Source organism: Acinonyx jubatus, chromosome C1 (genome assembly GCF_027475565.1).
Source record: "Acinonyx jubatus isolate Ajub_Pintada_27869175 chromosome C1, VMU_Ajub_asm_v1.0, whole genome shotgun sequence".
NCBI classification, from domain to species: domain Eukaryota; kingdom Metazoa; phylum Chordata; class Mammalia; order Carnivora; family Felidae; genus Acinonyx; species Acinonyx jubatus.
Window position 1 is genome coordinate 42,422,193 of NC_069381.1, and position 22,323 is coordinate 42,444,515.

The following is a 22,323-nucleotide window of genomic DNA, read 5'->3' on the forward strand; positions in this document are numbered from 1 at the left end:
GATCACGTCAGTTTCCCCTGCCCACAGCCAGCTTCGCAGATTTTGGGGGATGGAGCCTTTCATCTCTAAACTGCTCTTTCCTCTTTTCCCCGGAGACCTGCCTTCAGAAGGTTGCCCCGTGTACACGTCTCTCACTGCAGTCTCCAAGAGGGGCCACTCCCTTTCAAGGGCTCTTCTCTGGGCTCCGTGTACATTTACTGAACCTTGCCTTAACTGTCCTCTTACTCAGGGCACATCTGAGACCATACAAAAGTTGTGAGTGTCCCAAGGAACAGCCCATTTGAGACTTAGAGCCTTTGGGGTTCTCATGGCCATTTAAAATTTGGAGTGACTGTGCTTGGCTACTTTACCACCAACTTGATTCATTGCCCTGGGGAACCCTTCTATAGTGGGGATATACACTGGAGTTAGGAGCCCTGATATCTCTGGTCCCAGATCTGCACCTAAGTTGCTGGCCCGTAATCTTTGAAGGAGGCACTGTGTGTGTTGGAGGAGGGTTCAGAGGTAGACACTGGCCTAGGAGTCAGAAGACTTGGGACCTGTCCCAAGCTGGCCTGTCTTAAGGGACGTGAGCTTATCCTAATCACTTCCCCTCAAATGAGATTTGTCAAGCCCAGCTCCTTTCAGCGCCCACAATCTGTTCAACCAGCAAGGAAGCTTCCTTGGCTAAGGAAGCAGTGCGATTTAACATCAAGAAAATGTTCCTACAAATACACCTGCTGAACAAATTCCCACAGTATCCATATCAGTTAGGTATCAGTTGTTAATGGGTGTTGTATTTCTGATTTTATTTATTTTTAATTTTTTTTAACGTTTATTTATTTTTGAGACAGAGAGAGACAGAGCATGAACGGGGGAGGGTCAAAGAGAGAGGGAGACACAGAATCTGAAACAGGCTCCAGGCTCTGAGCGGTCAGCACAGAGCCCGACGCGGGGCTCTAACTCACGGACCGTGAGATCATGACCTGAGCCGAAGTAGGCCGCTTAACCGACTGAGCCCCCCGGGCGCCCCGGTATTTCTGATTGTAAAATGGATTATTGGAAAACTTTTCTGAGACCAGGCATTTTATCCCTTGTAATGTATTAAACCAAAATGTTTTCCTCCATACTGAAATACCTGCAGATGTATCTATAAAAGATGATTTAAAAAACCCCAACCTCAATTATATCTCAATAAATCTGGAGGAAAAAATACCACTTCACACCTAAAAAATTTAGCAATACTTCATTAATATAAAATATCCAGTGTTCAAATTTCCTCGATGTCAATTTTGTTTTTTGAATCATGACCCAAATAGGGTCAAATAGTGTACTAATTATGTGGTTTTTTTTCTAATGTGTGTTTATTTTTGAGAGAGCATGAGCGGGGGAGGGGCAGAGAGAGAGGGAGACAGAATCTGCAACAGGCTCCAGGCTCTGAGCTGTCAGCACACAGCCCATCGCAGAGCTTGAACTCACAAGCCACGAGATCATGACCTGAGCTGAAGTTGGATGCTTAACCAACTGAGCCACCCAGGTGCCCCAAATTATGTGTCTCTTAAATCACCTTTAATCTCCTTAAATCTGGTTCTCACCCCATCTCTATTTTATGTTTGCAATTTGTTTATTGAAGAAACCAGATCCTCTGCCCTGGAATTTCCTCTGGATATTGGTGATTGGATTTCTATTGTATTTGATAACTTTTTTCTCTATTCTCTTATTCCTATAAATTGTTAGTTGTATCTAGAGTTGATTAGATTTTTGGCCACACTTCACATACGATGTTAGTATTTTAAAAAAATAACAGAAAAGTTCACATGCTCAGGTCTTTATGAAATAATAAAAAATTGCATTTTGTTAATGTATTTATTAAAGACGTTTATAGTTTATAAAAAAAATATTGCCCTGATATACACAAAAATTTCCTGATAATGGTAATTAAAAACAGGTACTCCCAACCCCCCATGTGTCCACACCAATATTCAATCTAGATTGGCTTAATCTTGAAGTGTAATCCAATAAGACTGAAGACCAAACACTTTAGGTCCTGGACAAGATAATAAAATACTCGTAGGCCTTCTGGATCCCTATAATGCAAGAGGAAAAATATGTTTAAAAAGCTGAAAAAACTGGCCAAAACACCCCATGCATTAAAAAACCCATATTATTTATGTACCAAGATATTCTTCATAAAGATATATACAAAATTAAAACTTTAAAAATAACCAAGTGTTATTGAAGGAAAAGGCTATGTGTTATATATTAAAATAGACTATTATGAGGTCATTTAAAATGTTAACTTTTTCATAGGGAAATATTTATATTAAATGAAAAAAATCATGATTAAAATAGATTGTTGATCTCAAGTATATTTTTTGTACTTTTTAAAATATAGTTTTTAATGCACAGAAAATAGACAAGAAATACTTCGAGATATAATGGTTGTTTAATTGGTAAGTTTATGGGTGGATTTCCCCCTTATTTTTCTGTATTTTCTACAGTGAGCATGTATTACTTTCAGAATTAGGAAAACTTTTTAAAAAAGTAGTAGTACTAAGCAGGACCAAAAGGCTGAAGATTACTATGAAACAACTAGCTAAGAACAAGAGGACTGTCCAAGGGAAGACAGTTATGCGTGACATGTACTAAAAGTGAGGCATATATAATTCTAAATCCTCAAAACACAGGAGCCACAGAGGTTGCCAAATTCTAAGGGCTCTTTGTAGCATACAAACTCATGTCTTAACTCTATAATTTGCCCTACTGACAACATGATTTTTAAATTTGTATTCTAAACAGTTCCAAGTTTCACCATAGACTGTAAGATGTCCTAGTCTGAATGGCCAACACTGAGGAAGGTGTTCGGATCGATCCACTGACTGTACAGTTTATCTCAAGCTCCTTTTTGGTATATTTCATTTTCTGTTCTGGCCAGATTCCTACCTACTTTGGCTGCTCCTATGACATTACTCCATTCGTGTCACTGAGAAGCTGTATGTACCAATGACTGAATAAAACATCAAAAGCAACAGGAGCAAGCCCGTGAAAATAATTTGGAGTCTCTATGAGAACAAAGCTGACCCCTTCTGTATTGCATTTGTACAAGATCTTACCATGATGGTCCCAATTTAGTTAAGGCTTCTTATCAATCTGCTTTAAAACAGACACATCTGGATATAAGGATCATGCACACTTACTTGGATTGATTGACATCGATAAGAGAACCAATTTTTGATGTTGTGAAAGAAATGTGTTCATCTCCAATGACAATTTCAAGCTCCTAGAAACATTAAAAAAAACTAGGTCAAGCCAAGTTGGATTTTTCATCAACCCCGCAGAAGATGCATCATCTGTCAAGTCATACAAACTCGATGACAGATGGCCACGTAAACAAGACCAGTTCACTCCGATCACTAAACTGTGCTGGGTACTAGAAACAAATTAAATACTGGTTTCATCCTTGTATGCTCTTGGGTCCCAATTTCTAAATAGTGAGCACTGTAAATCTTTAAAAACTATCTATGGGGGAATGCTCACTGTGTGCTAGCTATTGTTCTTGGTGCTTGGGACAGATCAGCAAAACCAAACAAAGGTCTCTGCCCTTGTGGAATTTATAATCTAGTGAGTCCTACTTCTTTTTTCTTAAATTTTTTCTATTTCTTTTGATTTATAGTTTTCAATTATGAAAAGACTTCGAACAGAAAATATAGAAAACTATGAGACTGATGTTCTTAACACCCAGATGTGAAAATGTTAATAGTATGTCAAACTTGTGTCAGATTTTTTTTTTTTAAAGAAATAAAACATTACACCTACAAAGTTTAGGTCCACCTCCCCATTCCATTCTCCTTCCTGCATCCCAGAAGTTGAGGCGTATTCTTTCCACTCATGTTTTTTGATTTGGTGGTATGTTTTTACATTTTTATGTAAATGATCATACTATATGCATCTTTTTGCTTTTTTCATCAACACTGTTTTTTGTATGTGACCTAGTTCATTAGTTTTAAATGCTTTAGAATATTCCAATCATAGCCCTATTGAAGCAGACTTAAGTTCCCAATTTATTTTACTATAACCAATGTGGCAAGAATATTCTTCCATGCATCTCCTTGTATGTGAAAATGTCTCTAGGAAAATTCCTAGAAGCAAGGTATAAGGTTTTTCAGTTTTGCCAGATACTATCAAATTATTTCCTAAAATGCCTGTACTGATGTTATTCCCACTACCATGTAAGATCTTTTTCTTTCTCATATCCTTTTTTTAATTACTTTATTTATTTTGAAGAGAGATCACATGCAGAGAGGGAGAGACAGAGACAGAGACAGAAAGAATCCCAAGCAGGCCTGGCACTGTCAGTGCAGAGCCCAATGTAGGGCTTAAACTCAGGAACTGTGAGATTATGACCTGAGCCAAAATCAAGAGTCAGACGCTTAACCAATTCAGCCACCTAGGCGCCCCTTTCTCATATCCTTTTTAAAACTTGATGCCCCCCTCCTTTTGCCATTCCAATGAGTCTGAAATGGCATCTCATTGTTTTCCCAATTTTCATTTCTCAAAATGAAACTATAGATATTTTCATGTATTTATTGGCCACTTGTTTTTCCAGTTCTGTAAATTGTCTACTCATAACTCACATTCTTATCTTTTTATTATTAATTTGTAGTTCTTGATATATCCTGGATATAAAAACCCTTTACCAGATGTTTTGCAAACATCCTCCTTCAGTCTGTAGCCTTTCAACTTTATCATGATGTCTTAAAACAGAAGTTTTAACTAAAGAAGTCAAATTTATCAATCTTTTCCCTTGAAGAATTTAAAATATTCCTTCTCTACTCAGAAATAAGAAGATTAAGTTTTCTTTTATGTTTTACAATCTTACTTTGTTTCTATAAATGGTCTAACTTAAAAATATTCTGTAAACATACTGCAAATTGTACCAGTATAACTGTTAAACAATCCATCCTACTTCTATTAATTTGAAAGCTCACCTCTGTTGTTCACTGTTCTGAGTTCCCATAATCTTCATGGGTTTGTTTCTGGGCTCTATCCGTTCCAATGGTTTACTGGCCAATTCTGAGGCAATACCACAGTACAAATGACTATACCTTTTCAAGAAATCTTTAAAATTATCTTGGTTACTCTTGTCCCTTTGATCTTCCATGAATTTTTTTTTTAATGTTTATTTTTGAGAGAGAAAAACAGTGTGAGAGGGGGAGAGGCAGAGAGGGAGACACAGAATTGGAAACAGGCTCCAAGCTGTCAGCGCAGAGCCTGATGGGGGGCTCGAACCCATGAGCCATGACATCATGACCTGAGCCGAAGTCAGACGCTCAACCAACTGAGCCAGGCACCCCTGATCTTCCATGAATTTAATGCTCTCTTAGGTCTTAGGAAAAATCCTGTTGTGATTTTGATTTGAATTGCAATGAACTTATAAATTATTATGATTTTTTGAATTTATAAATTTTAATTAAATTGATACAATATCGAATCTTTCTGTCCATAAAAATGATACATATTTTTGTCCTTCATAAAGCCCTTTCCCGTAAGTTTTATACATCTTGTTAAATTTACTAAGTTCTTTTTTAATGTTTATTTGTGAGAGAAAGAGAGAGCGTGAGTGGGGGAGGGGCAGAGAGAGAGGGAGACACAGAATCCAAAGCAGGCTCCAGGCTCCGAGCTGTCAGCACAGTGCCCAACGTGGGGTTCGAACCCATGAACGTTGAGATCATGACATGAGCCAAAGTCAGACGCTTAACCGACTGAGCCACCCAGATGCCCCCCAAGTTCTTTTTTAGAGAAAGCATGAGAGCATGCGAGCAGGAGGGCGGGGCAGAGACAGAGGGGGACAGAGAGAACCCCAAGCAGGCTCTTTGCTGTCATCGTGAAGCCAGACGTGGGCTCTATCCCACAAACTGTGAGATCATGACCTAAGCTGACATCAAGAGTTAGGTGCTTAACTGACTGAGCCAGCAGGTTTAAAAAAAGAAATTTTTAACAAAATTTTTTTACTCCCAAGTTCTTTATAGCTTTTGCTGGGATGACAAATGGAATTTCATCATAATTACCCTATCCGACAGGTTGTTGCTAGTGCCTAAGAGTATGCCATGTCCTCTTCATAGGACTACTGTGATTGTTCAATGAGTTAATAGAGCTGAAAATGTTATAAATGGTAAAGCAAAATATGTACATATGATTCTACTGAGATCCTATGGACACAAATTAAAAATCAACTTTAGAAATTAACGTTAGAAAGTACTGAGGATTTTTTTTCACTCTTCCTCAAGAGCTGCCCATCATTTTGAGGTGATCTACGAATGAACTTATCTGGGTTTTTATATTAATTTAATAAATGTAATTATTACTGAGCTTTTACTACACACTAGCACTACTTTAGTCACCAGAGATACAGCAGTGAAAAAAAAATAGGCAAAATCCTTGTACTCAAGGAGCTTGTGTGGGTATATGCGTGTCTGTTGTAGTGGGGGAGGAAAAGGGATACGTGACAGCAAACAAGACAATTTCAGACAGTAATAAATGCTAGGAGGAAAATAAACAGATCTTATTTTAAAAAAATGGGGAGGGACATTTTAGATTGGATGGATAGGCAAGACATCACTGAGGAAGTGATGTTTGAAGCCTGCAATAATAAAGACAGTCTTGGATAGAACATTCCAGATAGCATGTAGCAAATGCAAATGTCCTAAATTAAGAACAACCTAGTTGTGTCTTGAGGAACAGAAATTAGGTCAGTAAGGTCTGAACACAGTAAGAGATTGTGTGAATGGTCGAAGATAAGGCAGGAGTTTGGATTTTATTATTTATTTACTTAATAAATGTTTATTCATTTTTGAGAGAGAGCGTAAGCAGGGGGTAGGGAGAGGGGGACAGAGGATCTGAATTGGGTTCTGCGCTAACAGCAGTGAGCCTGATGCAGGGTTCAAACTCACCAACTGTGAGATCACCACCTGAGCCGAAGTCGGAGCTCAACCAACTGAACCACCCAGGTGCCCCTGGATTTTATTTATTTAAAAAAAAAAAATTTTTTTTTTAAATATTTATTTATTTTGGGGAGAGAAAGAGAGACAGAGCATGAGCAAGGGAGGGGCAGAGAGAGGGAGACACAGAATCTTAAGCAGGCTCCAGGCCCTGAGCTGCCAGCACAGAGCCCACGCAGGGCTTGAACTCACAAACCGTGAGACCATGACCTGAGCCGAAGTCGGACGCTCAACCGACTGAGCCACCCGGGTGCCCCCCGTGGATTTGATTTTAAATGGAATGAAGGCAGTGGAGAATTTAAAATTAGTGGAATACATACATTTATATTTTAAAGATTAGTCTAGCTTCAGGATGGAAAAATGGGCTATATAGGACAAGAAACAAGGAAATCAATTAGACGTCTGGGTTAGGAAGGGAGCAGCTGAGGCAGAGAGAAATAGCTTTCCTATTAACACAGTCAAATATGACACTGGCTTTTATTTTAATTACCATAACAGTCTTCAGAATAAATGTATAAGCCATGAATTTAAACACACATACTTAGTTTGCTGAAATAGCCATGTTCTATTTATCTTTGTATCTTCACACTGCTTTGTCCATAGTCGTTACTCAGTAAGTGAGGTGGGCAGTGGAAACTCTGAGAAGGGCTGTGGGGAGAGTTACATGGAGAAATCCAGGGCTGGGCTCTAGGTGGTCAGAAACACCACTTGCTATCTCTGTATCCTCCCTGTGGGATTACTGCTTCCTTAGACAAAGTGCTGGTAATCTGCTTTGTGTTGGGCTCTGTAACACACACACACACACACACACACACACACACACACACACACCACAGCTTCAATGTCATATGCACAGCACCTTATTTGTAAGATTTCTGCAATACAGGATAGTTGCTAAAACACTCACCTGTCGGCCTACTCGGTCAGGAGGAGGCCACAAAGCATCATCCTCTTTGGTAATTTCACTGTCATCAATTATTCTCTTCAGTTCCTCCATTACACTTTTATGTACATAAGCCTGAAAGCAAATTGAAAAATGGAATTTAAGTTGCAAGTGTTCTGACTCAGATAGTGATGAAACATTAGGCTTACAATAAGTTAAACAAAATTGTGTGTAAAATACCAAGTGCCATGCCTGGCATCTAACATGTGTTCAATGATGTTAATAAGTAGCAGATTCAGAGTTTAAACCAACACTTGCAAGACTTTAAATGATTACCAGTAATTGATTCAGCACTGTGAAAGAAAATATAAACTAAAAGAAGATGTGAGAAAAACTTTAGGTGTCTATAGATATGTTTACGCTTCTCTATTCTTTTTCAATACTACTCCCAGAAAGAACAAAAATAAGACAAAAGGCTAAACTGCAGTGAATGAAAGGCTCTCAGAAGGCTCATTACCTCTTTTCTGATCATGACGTCATTTTTGTAATTGCTGTTGTTGGCATATCTCAATTTCCCTGTGAGGAGTAAAAAACATTCAATGTATAATAAAAACATATGAATAAAGCATCGTTAGCTCACCCAGACTATCACCTGTTGCTTAAAATGTATACCACCTTTCCCTTCAGTGTCTAACAGATTTACTATTTATATTTTTGGGGTTCCAACAATAGCAGTCTTTTCAGTTCTTCACTTTAGGCTATTAGATAGCCTCAAAGCCAAAAATACTGCTGACACTGAATTATAATTCTTGCAAAAGGCGGCTCAAGTGTGGTAAAAGAACACAAGCAAATCCTATCTCTGCAAGTTAATGTCCTCAGCTGAAAACAGGGATAATAATTGGTAATTTCCTTGCACACAGGGCCTCCTGAGGCTCAAATGAATTGAAAGCAGCCTGAAAACTGTAAAATGCTGTTTACGTATATTGATGTGACCATGCAACATTCTGATCTACTCCCATGATGGAAAAGTTGTGATTTTATTATTGAGCATATTTGGCATATAAGGCCCTTTGTGTATATGTGCATCCAAAAGACTAATCGGGGTATATGGTGGGTATGAAGGTTTTGTTTTGTTTTTACCTATAGAATAGAAGGCACACGTATAAAAAGAGCCAAATTAATTGATGCCTCACTGCTTTGTCTCTCTTTTGGTTCAGTTCATTCTCCATACAGTAGACAAAGTGATGAAGTAACAGACCAATCTAAATAGGCTACTCTGGTACTGACAATAGTTTCTCACTGCCTTCTTGATAAAATCCAAATTCTTCAACATGGCAAACTGCTAAACTGAGCCCCTGCCTGCCTTTCAGGCTCACTCCTGCAACAGCCCTCTCTTACATAGCTGGAGTTAATCTCACTGCTTGGTTTCTGCTTGGAACATCCCATGCTCTTTTTGGTTTTCAGCCTCTATCATGTTAATGCTGTCCAAATGCCTTGACTCATCTGCCTAACCAACTCCTACACAGTACTCAAGACTAACACTCCCCCTTTCATCGAGTCATTGTATGCCGGAAGTTTCCTCTGACTCTCAGGCTAGGTTAGGTGCCTTCTTTCTGTTCCAGAGTCCGATCTGTTTCTACCACAGCACCCAAAACACTGTCTTGTCATTGTTTGTTTACAACTGGGGTTTGTCTGATTCATCTTTGTGCCCCCCTTTAGTGGGAGTTTTCTTTCATTTTTGATTCCTTTTCCTTCACCACGGTGGCCCTTCTCCCAAATCCTATCAAACAGCCACGTCCTATTGGTTCTGCCTCCAATAGTATCCTAAATCCTTCTGTCCACTTTTACTAGCACCCTAGTCCCAACCAACATCCTTTTGTCTGGAACACGTAACTGTCTCCTAATAAGTACCCGTTTCCACTCCTCCCCATAATTAGAATGCTTTTTCAGGAAAAGATCACATCTCTTCTCTCCTTAAATCTTTCCAAATGCTTCCTGCTGCATTTAGAATAAAATCCAAACTCTTTAACATGGCCTATAAAGACCTACATGGTGTGCCCCGGGCTACTTATCTGACACCGTCTCCTGCTCTTCTTTCCAGAGCTCTCTACTCTTCAGCCATACTAGCCACCTGAAACATGCCTAGCTCATTCATGCCCTGCAGCCTTAACACTTGTTACTCCCTCTGTCCAGAACTGCTCATTCTTCCTGAGCTTCACAAGGCTGGCTCCTTCCTGTCAATCAGAGTTCGGTTTAAATATTAACTTTTCAGAGAGCACGCCAGTGGCCATCCCGCTTAGAAGCAGCCCACCAGCAATTATTCCATCATTTTATGTTCTGACCACTCTGTCACTATCTGGAGTCACTTTTATGATATCTCTCCCAGCACCAGAGTACAAGTTCCACGAGAGGAAGCTTGTCTGTCATTTACTCCTATCTCCCAGAATGTGAAACAGAGCCTGGCAAAGTAGGCACTCAATCTATGTTTGCTGAATGAAGCATTCTGGGCAAAAATGTCACCAAACAGAAGTCCCTGCATATGGAAAGAACCAGCGGAGCGGACACAGGAGTGAGCCTTTCAGATCCGAGCCGCAGGCAACAGTCCCTTCCTCTTCTAGCTCCTCGCACGTTCCGGAACCCCGGCCTCCCCATTCGCCCGACCCCAGGCCCAGTCCTCGCTCCCGGGGGCCAGAGGCCGCTCTTACCGTCTGGTCGGAACTCAAACTCCAGGAACTCGTGGCCGAACTTGCCCTTGTGACCCACGTAGTAACGCAGATAAAAGTCACTCTCCATGGCTCACGAGGAAGCAACCAAACTTTACCCGCAAACCTCACCGCCACTGTTTGCGCCCAACACTGACGTTTACCAGGGCGCGCGGAAGTGACGTAAAGGCAACGCGATCCGCCTTAGCGCAGCGGCTCGGTCGCCCCCCAATCCCGGAAGTGGGGGCAAGTCTGGCCCGTTCCCCAGCGGAAACAAGGCTTCTTCCACCTGCCCCGCCTCCTCGAGCAGAGGCGGGGACGAGGCTGAGGCTCGCTTCCCAGGGTTTTCTTAACACCTCAGGCCAGTAGCAGCTCCAGTGCCTCTGGGTTTCTGTGGAAGGTGTGGGGGCGTTGTTTCGATTTCGGGCTGAGCATCCCGAGTGCTGCGCCCTTCCAGGCTGCGCCCTTCCAGCCTCGACTTGTGTGAGTCGAACAATCTATTCACCATCTCTGGATCTAGGTCTCCGTAGTAAAACGTGGTTAAACGACCTGACTCCCTAGAATTCACACAATGGTACATGTGTCAAAAGTTGGCTCCAACTGAACTTTACTGTTCACGGACCAGTTCAAGAAAACCGTTCCCAGCGACGCTTTTCCAGAATCCAGGGTGGAGATTGCCATTTCCCTGGAACTAATTTACCTCCCATTTTATCTCTTAATACTTTTACTTCTTTTTATTTCTACCTTTCCCTTTCTACCTCACTGGCCTCTAGAGAAGGTGCTGTGAGTAGAACTTTAATTTGAATATTTGATCTCCTACTCGTTTTCTATACGTTTTTTACCCAGCAGTGATTCTCAACCCTGGCCGTGCAATGGAGTCATTTGGGAGCATCTAAAAAATACTGATGCCTGAGCCCCACCCCAAACCAATTAATGAAGCTCTCTCACGGTAGACGTTGGTATTTTTTTTTTTTTTTTTTTTTTTTTGGCAAAGCACCCCAGATAAGCCATGTCTGAGGACAAATGCCCAAAAGGCCCTTGTCTCTTCAGGTCAAAGTGGTTGACCTCAGTGAAAGTTTTCTGGCTGTGGAAAAATTTTCCTCCGTGAGTAGGCAAAGAACAATCAAAATCCTAATTATTAGAAGAATAATAATTCTTAATAAGAAGACGCCTGCTTAGGCTCATCTAAGTTCCAGCCAGAGAAGGTAATGAAACCAGTTCTAGAGACAGTGCTGAGATGGCATCATTCTTGGGACCTGGCTACTATAACTGTATACTATTATGTATTCAGGTAGGGGTCCCTGATTCTCATTCCCAGTCTTACCATTACTCCCTTTCTTCCTGAAAAAAATAATCGGCAGCCGAGTATAGAGTGCATGGGATGGGGAAAAATCACTGGAGGCTTGTGTTAATGACTGTGATTCACTGTGACTGAAGGCGAACTGATTAACTTTTTGGACCTCAAGTTTATTTTTTAAATAAGCAAAATAATGTTTTACATCTGGCAGGACTGTTGTAAGGATAGGAAACAATATTCTGGAAACTGGAAAAATACTTTGCAAACTGTAAATTGCTATAAAACCATAAGGCATTTTCTTAAAAAACACTGGATATGGGTGGTAACAAGGGAATTGTATAAAAAAGAGAAAGACGGGCTCCGTTTTGACAGCTCAGAGCCTGGAGCCTGCTTCAAATTCTGTGTCAGCCTCTCTCTCTGCCCCTCCCCTGCTCACACTCTGTCTCTCTCTCAAAAATAAACATCTTTAAAAAAAATTTTTAAGGGGCGCCTGGGTGGCTCAGTCAGTGTCTGACTTCAGCTCAGGTCATGGTCTCACGGTCCGTGAATTCAAGCCCCGCGTCGGGCTCTGTGCTGACAGCTCAGAGCCTGGAGCCTGCTTCTGATTCTGTGTCTCCCTCTCTCTGGCCTTCCCCTGCTCACACTCTGTCTCTCTCTCTCTCTCAAAAATAAATAACTCTCTCTCTCAAAAATAAATAAACATTAAAAAAAATTTTTTTTAAATAAAAATTTTTTTAAAAAGGCGGGGAGCACCTGGATGGCTCAGTCGGTTAAGCAACCGACTTCGGCTCAAGTAATGATCTCGCAGTGAGTTCAAGCCCCAAATCTGGCTCTATGCTGACAGCTAAGAGCCTGGGGCCTGCTTCTGATTCTGTGTCTCCTCTCTCTCCCCTCCCCTGCTCATGCTCTGTCTTTCTTTCTCTCAAAAATAAACAAATATTAAAAAAAAATTTTTTTTAAAGAGAAGGGAATCACCAGGTATTAAGCACCTAAATGTGAACCCATTAATAAGTGCTTGTTCTTTGCATCCTCACAACAATCTTGAGGTGGTAATTGAAATTAAGTATATAGAAACATCAGGTAATCACCATGAGGTTATTTTCCAAGAGTGAAAGTATAAAAATTATAGTGTAACTGCTGAATCCAGGCATCTGCAGATGTGGTAAATAACGAAAGTTTTGAGAAAATTTAAAGGACACTGGACTCCAGTCAGGCTGTAAAGTGATCCAGGTTTGGGGGCATGACACAACATGGTGTAGCTCAAAGAATAGGGTCTGTGTATTTGATGTGCCTGAATTCAGCATGATTCACTGAGCATTTACTGTGCTATGTGCTGGGAATACAACAGTGAGCAAGACAGACCTTTATAGAACTTGCAGACGAGGCAATTAAGGAGCATACGAGTGATTATTATGTAGAGATAAAGGTTACAAACAGGGGAAACACAGAATACTATGGAAGCACAGGATGGCTCCTAATCCAGTCTAGGGGCTTAAGGGCTGCCTTCCTGAAGGAAATGTTGCACACAGAGGGCCCAGAACTGTGTGGTTAGAATACAGAATGAGGTTGTAAATATAGTAATGAGGTTGGAGACGGGGCAGAAGACAAATGGCGTACAAGCCATATTAAGGAGTGTGAGCTACAACCCAAAGGTATTGGATTTTAATGCAAGGGAAACCGACGAAGAGCTTTAAGCAGGGAAGTAGAAAGAAAGGGTGGTGGTGACGCAACCTATTCCATTCTAGAAAAAAATCACTCTGGCTGCAATATTGTAGATTGGAAAATGGGAAGAATTAGAAATATGAACTTCAGATAAGTAGTTGTTAATCTACGGTCATGATAACCCAAGATAATGGTGACCTGTACTCAGGTAGTGGCAATGGAGATAATAAAAGCGGATGGATTTGAGACAGAATACCATAACGGAAAGGGTAGGTAAAGGAGAAGATGTGGCCAGGGAAAAACCAGGAATATGCTGTCATGTGAGCCAAAATAAGAGTGATCCAAGGAGTGTCAGCAGTGTTAAATAATGCTTCCAGGTCAAGGGAGATAAAGACTGAGAGTATTTGTAAGATTTATAATCAAGGAGGTCCTGGGTGACCTTGGTAAAAGCAACCTCAGTGGCCTGGAAGCAGAGGTGGGGCAGAAGTATTGGTATGCAAATAGGCAAATTTGTTGTGGAAGCCTAACCCTAGGAGTTGGGTCTAAGAGAATGGAGAAAGGTTTGTGGAGGAATGGTCCTAAAAGGAGTATCAAGGACAAACAGGAGTTAGCCAGATGAAGAGGCAGAGAAGGAAAATCTAGGCAGAGAACGCCATGTGTCCAGAAGGGCTACATGTGCTACATGTACTTTGGGGATACTAAATGTAATGGTGTGACTTCAGGCAGTTCCTTCACCTATTTCCTCATCTATAAAATTGGGATGATAATATTGATAGTATTTATCTCACAGGACTTAAAATCATTTTTAAATGTGTTTTTTATTTTTATTTTTTAAAGTAGGCACCATGCCCAACATGGGGCTTGAACTCACGACCCTGAGATTAAGAGTCTCATGCTCTACCAACTGAGCCAGCCAGGCAGCCCGATCTCACAAGATTGTTGAAGTCTAAAATAATTTGTGTAGAATACCGGGTACACATTAGGGACTCAATCAATGATAGTTCACCGCCCCCCCCCCCATTAAAGCATCACCATGAAACAATACTTTCAGATTTTAAAAAATGAATTTAATCTCTCTCTAGAAACAGTGCACCCATTTTACAAATGTTCACATTTGGTTTTTCGTTCACCAAGATGATGTCAGTACAGCTAGTGAGATGCAGCACACCACCCTTTGCTTCTGGAACAGAAACCAGACTGCAAAGGGCACTGGGCACAGAAGCTAATGGGACTCGGAATGACAAGACAAAAAGAGCAGAAACGGTTAGTGTGACCCAACATTCTAACATGCCTGTTACATCAAATATGGTCATTCGAGGGTGGGGGAGCGGGGCGGGGGGAAGACAAACAAGGAAAATTCATTTGGGTACAATGTGATGCAGTCTGCAAACCAGTACTTCACCCCCAAATTAACAACGGCTGTATAGAACAAAATGCTATTTTAAAACACATGGTTTGTACAGGTATGTTTTCTCTTGTAGTTTTTGTAAAAAAGTATCAAAACCTTCATGTCTTTAAATATATATATATATACATATACAGGTGGCTTTTTTAAAATTACTTTTTATAGCACAAAGTGTTTGCAAATGCAGAGGGTTTCTGCTGATTCTTGACTATGCACATGGTGCATAGCCTGAATGAACAGAGCTTCCTGATTTCTTATATTAACTGAAAATTTGAAGCTGTAATTCCTCCACCTCTAAGTTCTCTGTGTCCTGAAAATCCCCAATACCCTAAAAAATACAGCGTGAGAAGACTCCGATACTCTATCTTCATGCATTGATGGGAAAGGAAGTTATTTACTCTGAATGTTTAATTGCTAACTCATTTAAATTCTGTGAAATAAAGAGTGTGTGGCTGGAGTTAGGGAGAGGAGTGAGGCTCACATTCCTGTGCTCTCTCCCGACTCCCACCAGCGCCTGACTAGACAGTGCTCGGGGTTCCCTCTGCAGACTACACATCTCCAAAATTTCATTTTCTCACTGTTGAGAAAAATCTCAGAGGCTCTTGACAACATGGAATGCTTCTGTGACAATTCCATTGCCCTTATATTCAAAGAAAGTCAACTCAAACGTATGAAATGCAGTCACTATTTCCCTTTGGCCACTGGAAAGCTTGAGGCTAAAGACTGTCCTGTCGGCAAAGTGCTGGCGATGCATCCTGATGAATTTTCCATGGTGCACTTGGTGCCTCGTACACAATAAATGTCTTAGAAATGTTTGCATAATTGAATCAGAAATTAAACATAAGTATTCTATAAAGTGCTTACGTTGAACCTGTCTTTCCATCCAGCCTCATTTCTTGCTAAGTCCCCCTTGAACCTTTTGCTCTTTATGATGAATTATATGCAGCTCTGTGAAGTCCCCATGCTGTTTCATGCCCTTGTGTCTCCTCTGCCCGAAGCAGCCTGGACACCCCTGTTTAGTTTTCAAGACTTAGCGCAAGGTCACTTCTACAATGCCCTTCTTGACCCCATTCCTCATCTCCTTGTGTAGAAGTGACCTCTCTCTCCTTTGTGCCTTAATAATACTCTGGAAAGAATCTATTCTTTTTGTTTCCACATGACTTACTCTATTGTTACCGTGAACTCCTCCGTAAGGACAGAAAACATCTGCTTAACCTGTACATCTGCAGTGCCTGGCACTTAGTTGGTACCTAGCAAATGGTTTCAGTGAATGAATATACTGCAATCACAGAGAAAACTGGAAGGACCGATAGTACTTATTGCCATAAACTGAATTCCCATCTCATCTTGAGGTTAAAGGTCACGTCAACCTATTTTATAAATAATCATGCTATCAAGAGTAAATAAATAAAATTTTAGTTTTCTGTTTCTGGAAGGCTCTTTCTGCCAGTGTCTTCATAATTCCTCTGGAAAGATAGGCCATAAGATAGGTAGCAGGTTTGGTAGAATATTCAGGCAGTTCAAAGTGGTCTCTTGGAGAAGGAAAAGGCCTGGGACCAGTTTCTTTTAAACAGGGAAGAAATTGTCTGATAAATCTTCTACCCGCCTGGCATTATCTCTAGGCTTCCTTCCAGCTCTAAAATCCAATGACTCTATGATCTGGGTATTGGCTGTAGATACATGGTAGCACTGGGGCAAAAGGCAACAGAAACACAACTACACCTCAAAATGAGGCTCAGAAGCCTCCAAGACTAGAGAGGGAGGACGGACATGACCTCCTCAGACTTCATCTTATTGACTACCATCCGACACGTGAGGATTCTGCAACTTGTCTTCTGTAGGTTGCTCCCACGGGCGTCTCTTTCAAACTGCACTTGTAACATATTCAGGAAACATGGATGTCTCTGAGAAAGTTGTGTTTCGCCATCATTTTGAAGTCTCAGGCTGAACCATCCTGACTTTTCTCATTTTTTGTGTGTGTGTGAAGACCAGGCTCTGACTGAAACTACGCATCATTTCCCCAGGAAATTCTGTTTCTTTGGAGGCAGGCTATCGAACAAGTTGCTTGTTTCGTGTAAGTCTCAGTATTTCTTGTCATTTTTATTCAGTCAAAAATAGTTTTACTTTTCATTCTTGAAAGAGTAGTAGTGACTAATTAAGCTCCATAGGAGTTGGCCACCTGTTTTTAAAATCCTATTTGGTATTGGTCATTCTAGGTCCAGTGCCTCTCAATGAATATTTCAGGACTATCAACACATGCTTATCATGAGGAAATTGCTTGTTTATGCAGAGCATGGTGCCGACGCTCCAGAACACAGCTGTTTTTGTCAGAAGTTAGGAGACCGTGAGTGACGTGGAGAAAGGTCCTAGGAACAGGGTTCTAGAACTCCAGAGTGCCTGCCTGGAAATTTGAAGGGTATCACGCTGGTAAGACATCCAAACTTCACTGAGTTGGGGGCAGCTGGGGGTGGGTGGTGTCAGAATTTGCTTACGTGTCTTGTCCCTGGCTGTCTGGTGGGAGTAACGTGGCAGAACAGCAGAGTTAAGAAAAGATCAGACCTTGGATAAGAGAGCCAGTGGGGACAGAATTCCTCTGGGACTATAGGATTATGTTTTCGATGGTAGACCCCGCAAAGAGAAAAGAGCATTTCTCCCGCCTCTCCCAAGGCCCAGGAAAAACAAAGAAAAGTGTCCATGATGAAAAAAAAAATCTATACATATACCCAGAGTTTTTCCTTTTATTTACAAAGCAGTAAACCAAATCCCTGTTTGAACATATACATCCAATATACTATAATGTTGTGTATGCCATGTCTCCCTCAGTAGGACTTCAAGTTTGGCCACTTTCATCGATATGAACACATGATGGTAGCAAACCTATGTTGTATTCCCCACCTAAAGGAAATGGTAGAGAGTAAAGGAAGGGAGAAATAGAGATGTAACAAAACCTATTCCACTGTCCTTATCCTTGCTCACAGCATATCTCAGAGGCTGAGCATATCTCGGTGCCTGAGCCAGTCTCTACAGTAAACTTGGGCTGTTCTAGAAACGTCTTCACTTAGCTCTCTACAAGTAAGGATGGCATCCTAGGAGTGCTTCAGAGGAAACATAATGAAGTCAACCCAAGCATCCTGAAGGAAAAATGCTGAGCTTTACAACAAGGAGTAGCGGAGGTTCAGGCACATTCTCATGTGAGCTCATGAGACCTCCTGGCGCCGTGCAAAGCCTGTGCACTGGCCTCAGTCACAGAAGAGAAAGCCCAAGTGGGAGTCACGGCAGCCACAGGTGAACTGCAAGGCCTTTCATGACTGACTGGGGTCCTAGAAATTGCCAGAGGTGGAAAAGATCTGCTTCTCCCACCACATGTTTGCCCAAACCATGGCATCTGTTTTTTGAGCCAAATTTCCAAAGGCTTCTCTGAAAACCACAGATACCCCTCTGTGGACTGTTTTACAATATACTTATCTTTATGTACTTGAACAACAGCCACAGGTGCGCCTCTTCTCTACAGATTTCTCTCTCTCACACACATACACATATAAACGTAAATGCACACAGAGTCTGTATGGTGGGCCAATCATACCAAAAATAAATACTCTCGTGTCTCTAAGTTATTTATAGAACTAATCTTCTTTTTGAAATATGTTAATAAATAATCTAAATGGGGGAGGGAGTTGAAGTATTTTTTTCTTCTTCTTCGTCTTTTTTTTTTTTTACTTATGTTGATGGATAGCCACAAAGCATAATCATTTTATATGCCAAAAAAAAAAAAAAAAATCAAACCCCAAACTCCAAAACCTAAAAAATCCCCCCCAAACCAAATACCCTCTGTAAATATAGTTTTAAAATGATGAGTAAGCTACTGGACCGTCAGCCCCATTTGGTTATGTACATCATGTTAGTCACTCAGCAGTAGCTATTCCATGAACTCCTTCATGGGTAGTGCAACCAGTTAAAAAGTGTATAAAACATTATACATATAAAAACTCTCACATCCTTTGGATGTTTGCAGTTCATCATAACTTTGTGGTTACCTTTCTGCAACATAAATTAAAAAAAAAATTACACATACACACACTCACTCACACAGACCCATATACAGAAAACCCTTTCATCCAGGCATACACCATCCAGAGAGTGTAGTGCATGGGACCGAATTCCATGAGGCACGAAGGGAGTGGTCCCATCCTCAGGGCAGTCCATCATCTTCAAGGCTTAATGCCACTCGCTGGGGAGACAGAGCAAAGAAATCACCATTAGACCCACAGGAGCTATTTATTGAGTGCCCACAAAGCACCAGACATTCTATTACTTTATAGGCATTAGCTCACATAATCTTCATATTACCCCAAGAGACAGGTTTGTCATATTTATTTTATAGATGAGGAAACTGAGACTCAATGAGCTTTAACAACATTTGTCCTGGATCACATAGCACATGGGTGAACTAAAATTTGAACTCAGATCTGTGTGAATCCAGAGTTGTAGCTTTTGCCTCTTTGTAAAGGATCCCTGCAGAGATCTCAACTTCCTCGGTCCTTCCTTATAGGATTTTAGATTTGTTCAACTTCAGTGGCTTAGCTTTGGCAAATGTTTAATCCCACGCCATTAGCCACTTGTCTCTAGCTTGTGAGTCACAATTAGGAAGGCAATCTGTCGCACCCCTCCTGATTATACAGAATCAGAATGTGATACAAGTTGATTACATTCAATCCCTCTTTCCCTCAACCTTACTTTCTAGTCATTAGATAGACTAGACTTAGCTAGACTAGTCTAGCTAGACTTACCCGCCCACAAATGGCTGACTGTACTGGGCTGAACCCATTAGCCCCTGAGGTGGTCTATTCCATTGGAACAGTGGACAGTGGACTTAACTTCTTTCCTATACTGACATGAAATCTGTTTCTTTAAATATTCTAATGTTCCCTGATTCTCTTAGACCCAGAGGGTTCTATACAGACAACCCTTGAAATATGCGGATAGTGTTTGAGTTCTCTTCCTTTCCTTCTGAGTGTTTTCTCCTCTGGGTTACACATCAAGCTTTCCCCAACTGGGCCTGATGTAATCCTGCTTGCCACTCTTCCATTTCCTGGATACACTCCTTGGGCAGACCCCAGTGTTTTGCTATCTTTCTCATAGCTAAGTGAATTTGGGCTAACCACTTCACCCCTCAGAGCCTTGGTTTTCTCATCTGTCAGATGGGAATAACAGGACCTCCACATAGAGTCGTTGAGAAAGCAGATGAGGTAATGTCTATAGAGTGCTTAATACAGTAACACACATGAGGTCTAGAGTATTCTAGACCAACTTGACCAGCAGAATAAAATAGAACCAGACTAGCATTTCCCATCTCTGGTCAGCCTACAATCAAAAGTGACCCCCCTGCCTTTCAGATCATCTTTGGGCTTTGCAAGAATACCATGGCCTTGCTCTACTAGCACTGACACTTGAGACTCTCTTCTGGTCCTGTTATCCTCCCACTCTCCCCAAGACAGATCTCTAGGCCAAAGGTAGGTCCCAGAAGTGATGGTGGAGTGAGACAAGGATAGGGGGGAGAACGGGTTGTTGAGGATACTGAACAAGATTCCAGGCCATCTGCCCCATGACGTAAGTGGAAAGAGCACCGACTTTTGTGTACATACAGACTGGAGTTTTTATCCTGGTCCTTCTGCTTCTTAGTTGTGACCCTAGGCCAGTTATTCAGATTCTCTGACTCTCAGTTTCCCCATCTGCAAAATGCAGCTAATCATATCAACTTTATAAAGTTACTGTGAAGACAATACAAGGAAGTGTATGTTAAACACAGAGTAGTGTCTGACACACAGGAGGTCTCACTAAATATCTCCTATTTCTCTGCAACTGGCAAGAGCTTATTCCTCAGGCCCTCGAGGCATCAGGAATAGCTCCTCCAGAGTGGTTATTTGTTCTACACATCTACTTTACGCGTGTAGAGTGCTTTATAACTCACAAAGCTCTCTCACGTGAGCTGTCTCACCTGAACACTATGAATTTAGGAGGCAGACAGAATGGGGGTTATCATTCCAATTTTACAAATAGAAGTGAGCAGAGAGAAGTGACTGAGACCACAAGGCTACAGAGCAGTGACACTGGGAGCCCCCTCCTCAGGCTAAGCTCAACGCTTTGTCCACGGTGTCCCCCACCCCCGCCCAAGTCTTTAAAACTTGGTCAAACACCTGTTTGTATGATTGGCCAAGGGGAAGGCTCAAGGCCATCTGCTGACCCTCCTCACTTGCTCAACTTCATTTCCCATGTCTCCCTTATGAATAATGTACAATGCACACTGCCCTGCCCCATACTTGATGATTTCTTCCACACACCCTTTCCTTGGTCAGCAACGAGCTCATCTTTCCTCTGCCCCGACACCCAGCTTACAATTTGCAGCCTTCCAGGACCGGAAAGCCACCTGGGATTGGCTGCACCTGCCTAAGCTCACGCCCTCACTCACCAGCCCCTCAGACTCAAAGTGGCACTGCCCTACCTTGCACTTGACGACAGGCAGCTCGGAAAGAGGGTTCTTCGGGAGTTGGTGCAGCTGTGACCTTGGTTCCCCCGGCAAGACAAAAAGCTCCTTGAGGGCAGGGGCTGGGTCTTCCAGTTCTCTGGTCTCCCCAAGACAGGGCTCTGCCCACAGTGGGTGATCAAAGCTGCTGATCGCCTGACAGGGGGATGGACTGGATGACCTATGAGGTCACACTCAGCCCCCTGACTCTGCTATACAACCATGCCATCTGCTCCAGACACTTTGCGGTCCTTGCTCCCCCAACAAGCCATGCCCTATTGTACCCCTCAGCCTTTGCACATGCTTCTTTCTGGAATGCCATTTTTCTCCTCCTCTCGCTGGATAATTGCTATTAACCTTTCAAGGACACAGTTCATCTGTCACAGCCTCTGTGAGGCATTCCCTGCCTGATCTCCCAAACCGAATGAATAGCTCCCCTGTTGGTGTTTCCATAGCATTTGTTCAGCAAATATGTACTGGGAGCCACCTAATTCTGTGCTAGGCACCAGGGAAACAGATTAATCAGACAATCCGGCCCTCAAGGAGTTCCCGGTCTAGTGGGGAGACCAATGTGCAAAAAGACAAGTTGACTACAGTGTGACAGGTGCTGTGATGGACAGAGGCTGTGGGAGAACAAAGAAACCAGGGAAAGCTTCCTGGAAGAGAGACTCCTGAGCTCCACCGTGGCATGACACACACAGCCGTACAATAATAAGTGACTCTCTCTCACCCCCCCACCAGCAACTTGGAAGAGAGTACGTTTCTTTCTTACTTGTGAACACGTCACATCCAGTGTGGTGCTTGGCTCACGGCCAGCACACAGTGTTTGTTGAAACAAATACATTTGAATTGCACGGCCACAGTTACCCTTCCAGGC

At 41.8% G+C, this 22,323-nt stretch overlaps 2 protein-coding genes, 1 long non-coding RNA gene and 1 other non-coding gene across 14 annotated transcripts in view; 1 reads left to right on the forward strand and 3 right to left on the reverse strand.

The window, feature by feature from the left end:
- Window positions 1–1,826: 1,826 nt before the first annotated feature.
- MAGOH (mago homolog, exon junction complex subunit) lies at window positions 1,827–10,751 on the reverse strand. Its single transcript, XM_015072378.3, has 5 exons — window positions 10,566–10,751; window positions 8,378–8,436; window positions 7,885–7,995; window positions 3,177–3,259; window positions 1,827–2,066 (listed from the first exon to the last, which is right to left on the reverse strand). The coding sequence occupies exons 1-5, from the start codon at window positions 10,651–10,653 to the stop codon at window positions 1,967–1,969; spliced, it is 441 nt and encodes a 146-aa protein (XP_014927864.1). The 5' UTR covers window positions 10,654–10,751; the 3' UTR covers window positions 1,827–1,966.
- Window positions 10,752–10,787: 36 nt separating this feature from the next.
- LOC128313866 (uncharacterized) lies at window positions 10,788–18,069 on the forward strand. Of its 2 annotated transcripts, XR_008294883.1 has the most exons (4): window positions 10,788–11,045; window positions 14,656–14,784; window positions 17,143–17,353; window positions 17,905–18,069. It is a non-coding gene; the product is annotated as an uncharacterized LOC128313866 (long non-coding RNA). The 2 variants fall into 2 exon arrangements; XR_008294882.1 differs by lacking the exon at window positions 14,656–14,784.
- Window positions 14,368–14,440, reverse strand: TRNAK-CUU (transfer RNA lysine (anticodon CUU)). The gene has a single exon. It is a non-coding gene; the product is annotated as a tRNA-Lys (tRNA).
- Window positions 18,070–18,072: 3 nt separating the features above from the next.
- LRP8 (LDL receptor related protein 8) overlaps window positions 18,073–22,323 on the reverse strand; it is a 76,410-nt gene continuing 72,159 nt past the window's right edge. For 7 of the 10 annotated variants that reach the window (XM_027059137.2, XM_027059139.2, XM_027059138.2 and 4 more), the window contains 2 exons: window positions 21,426–21,602; window positions 18,073–19,154 (listed from right to left, as the gene is read on the reverse strand). In XM_027059137.2, the coding sequence (XP_026914938.1) occupies window positions 19,116–19,154; window positions 21,426–21,602 (216 nt within the window). In that variant the 3' untranslated portion in view covers window positions 18,073–19,115. The remainder of the gene's footprint in view (window positions 19,155–21,425; window positions 21,603–22,323) is intronic. The other 3 variants (XM_027059140.2, XM_027059141.2, XM_027059145.2) reach the window with 1 other exon arrangement.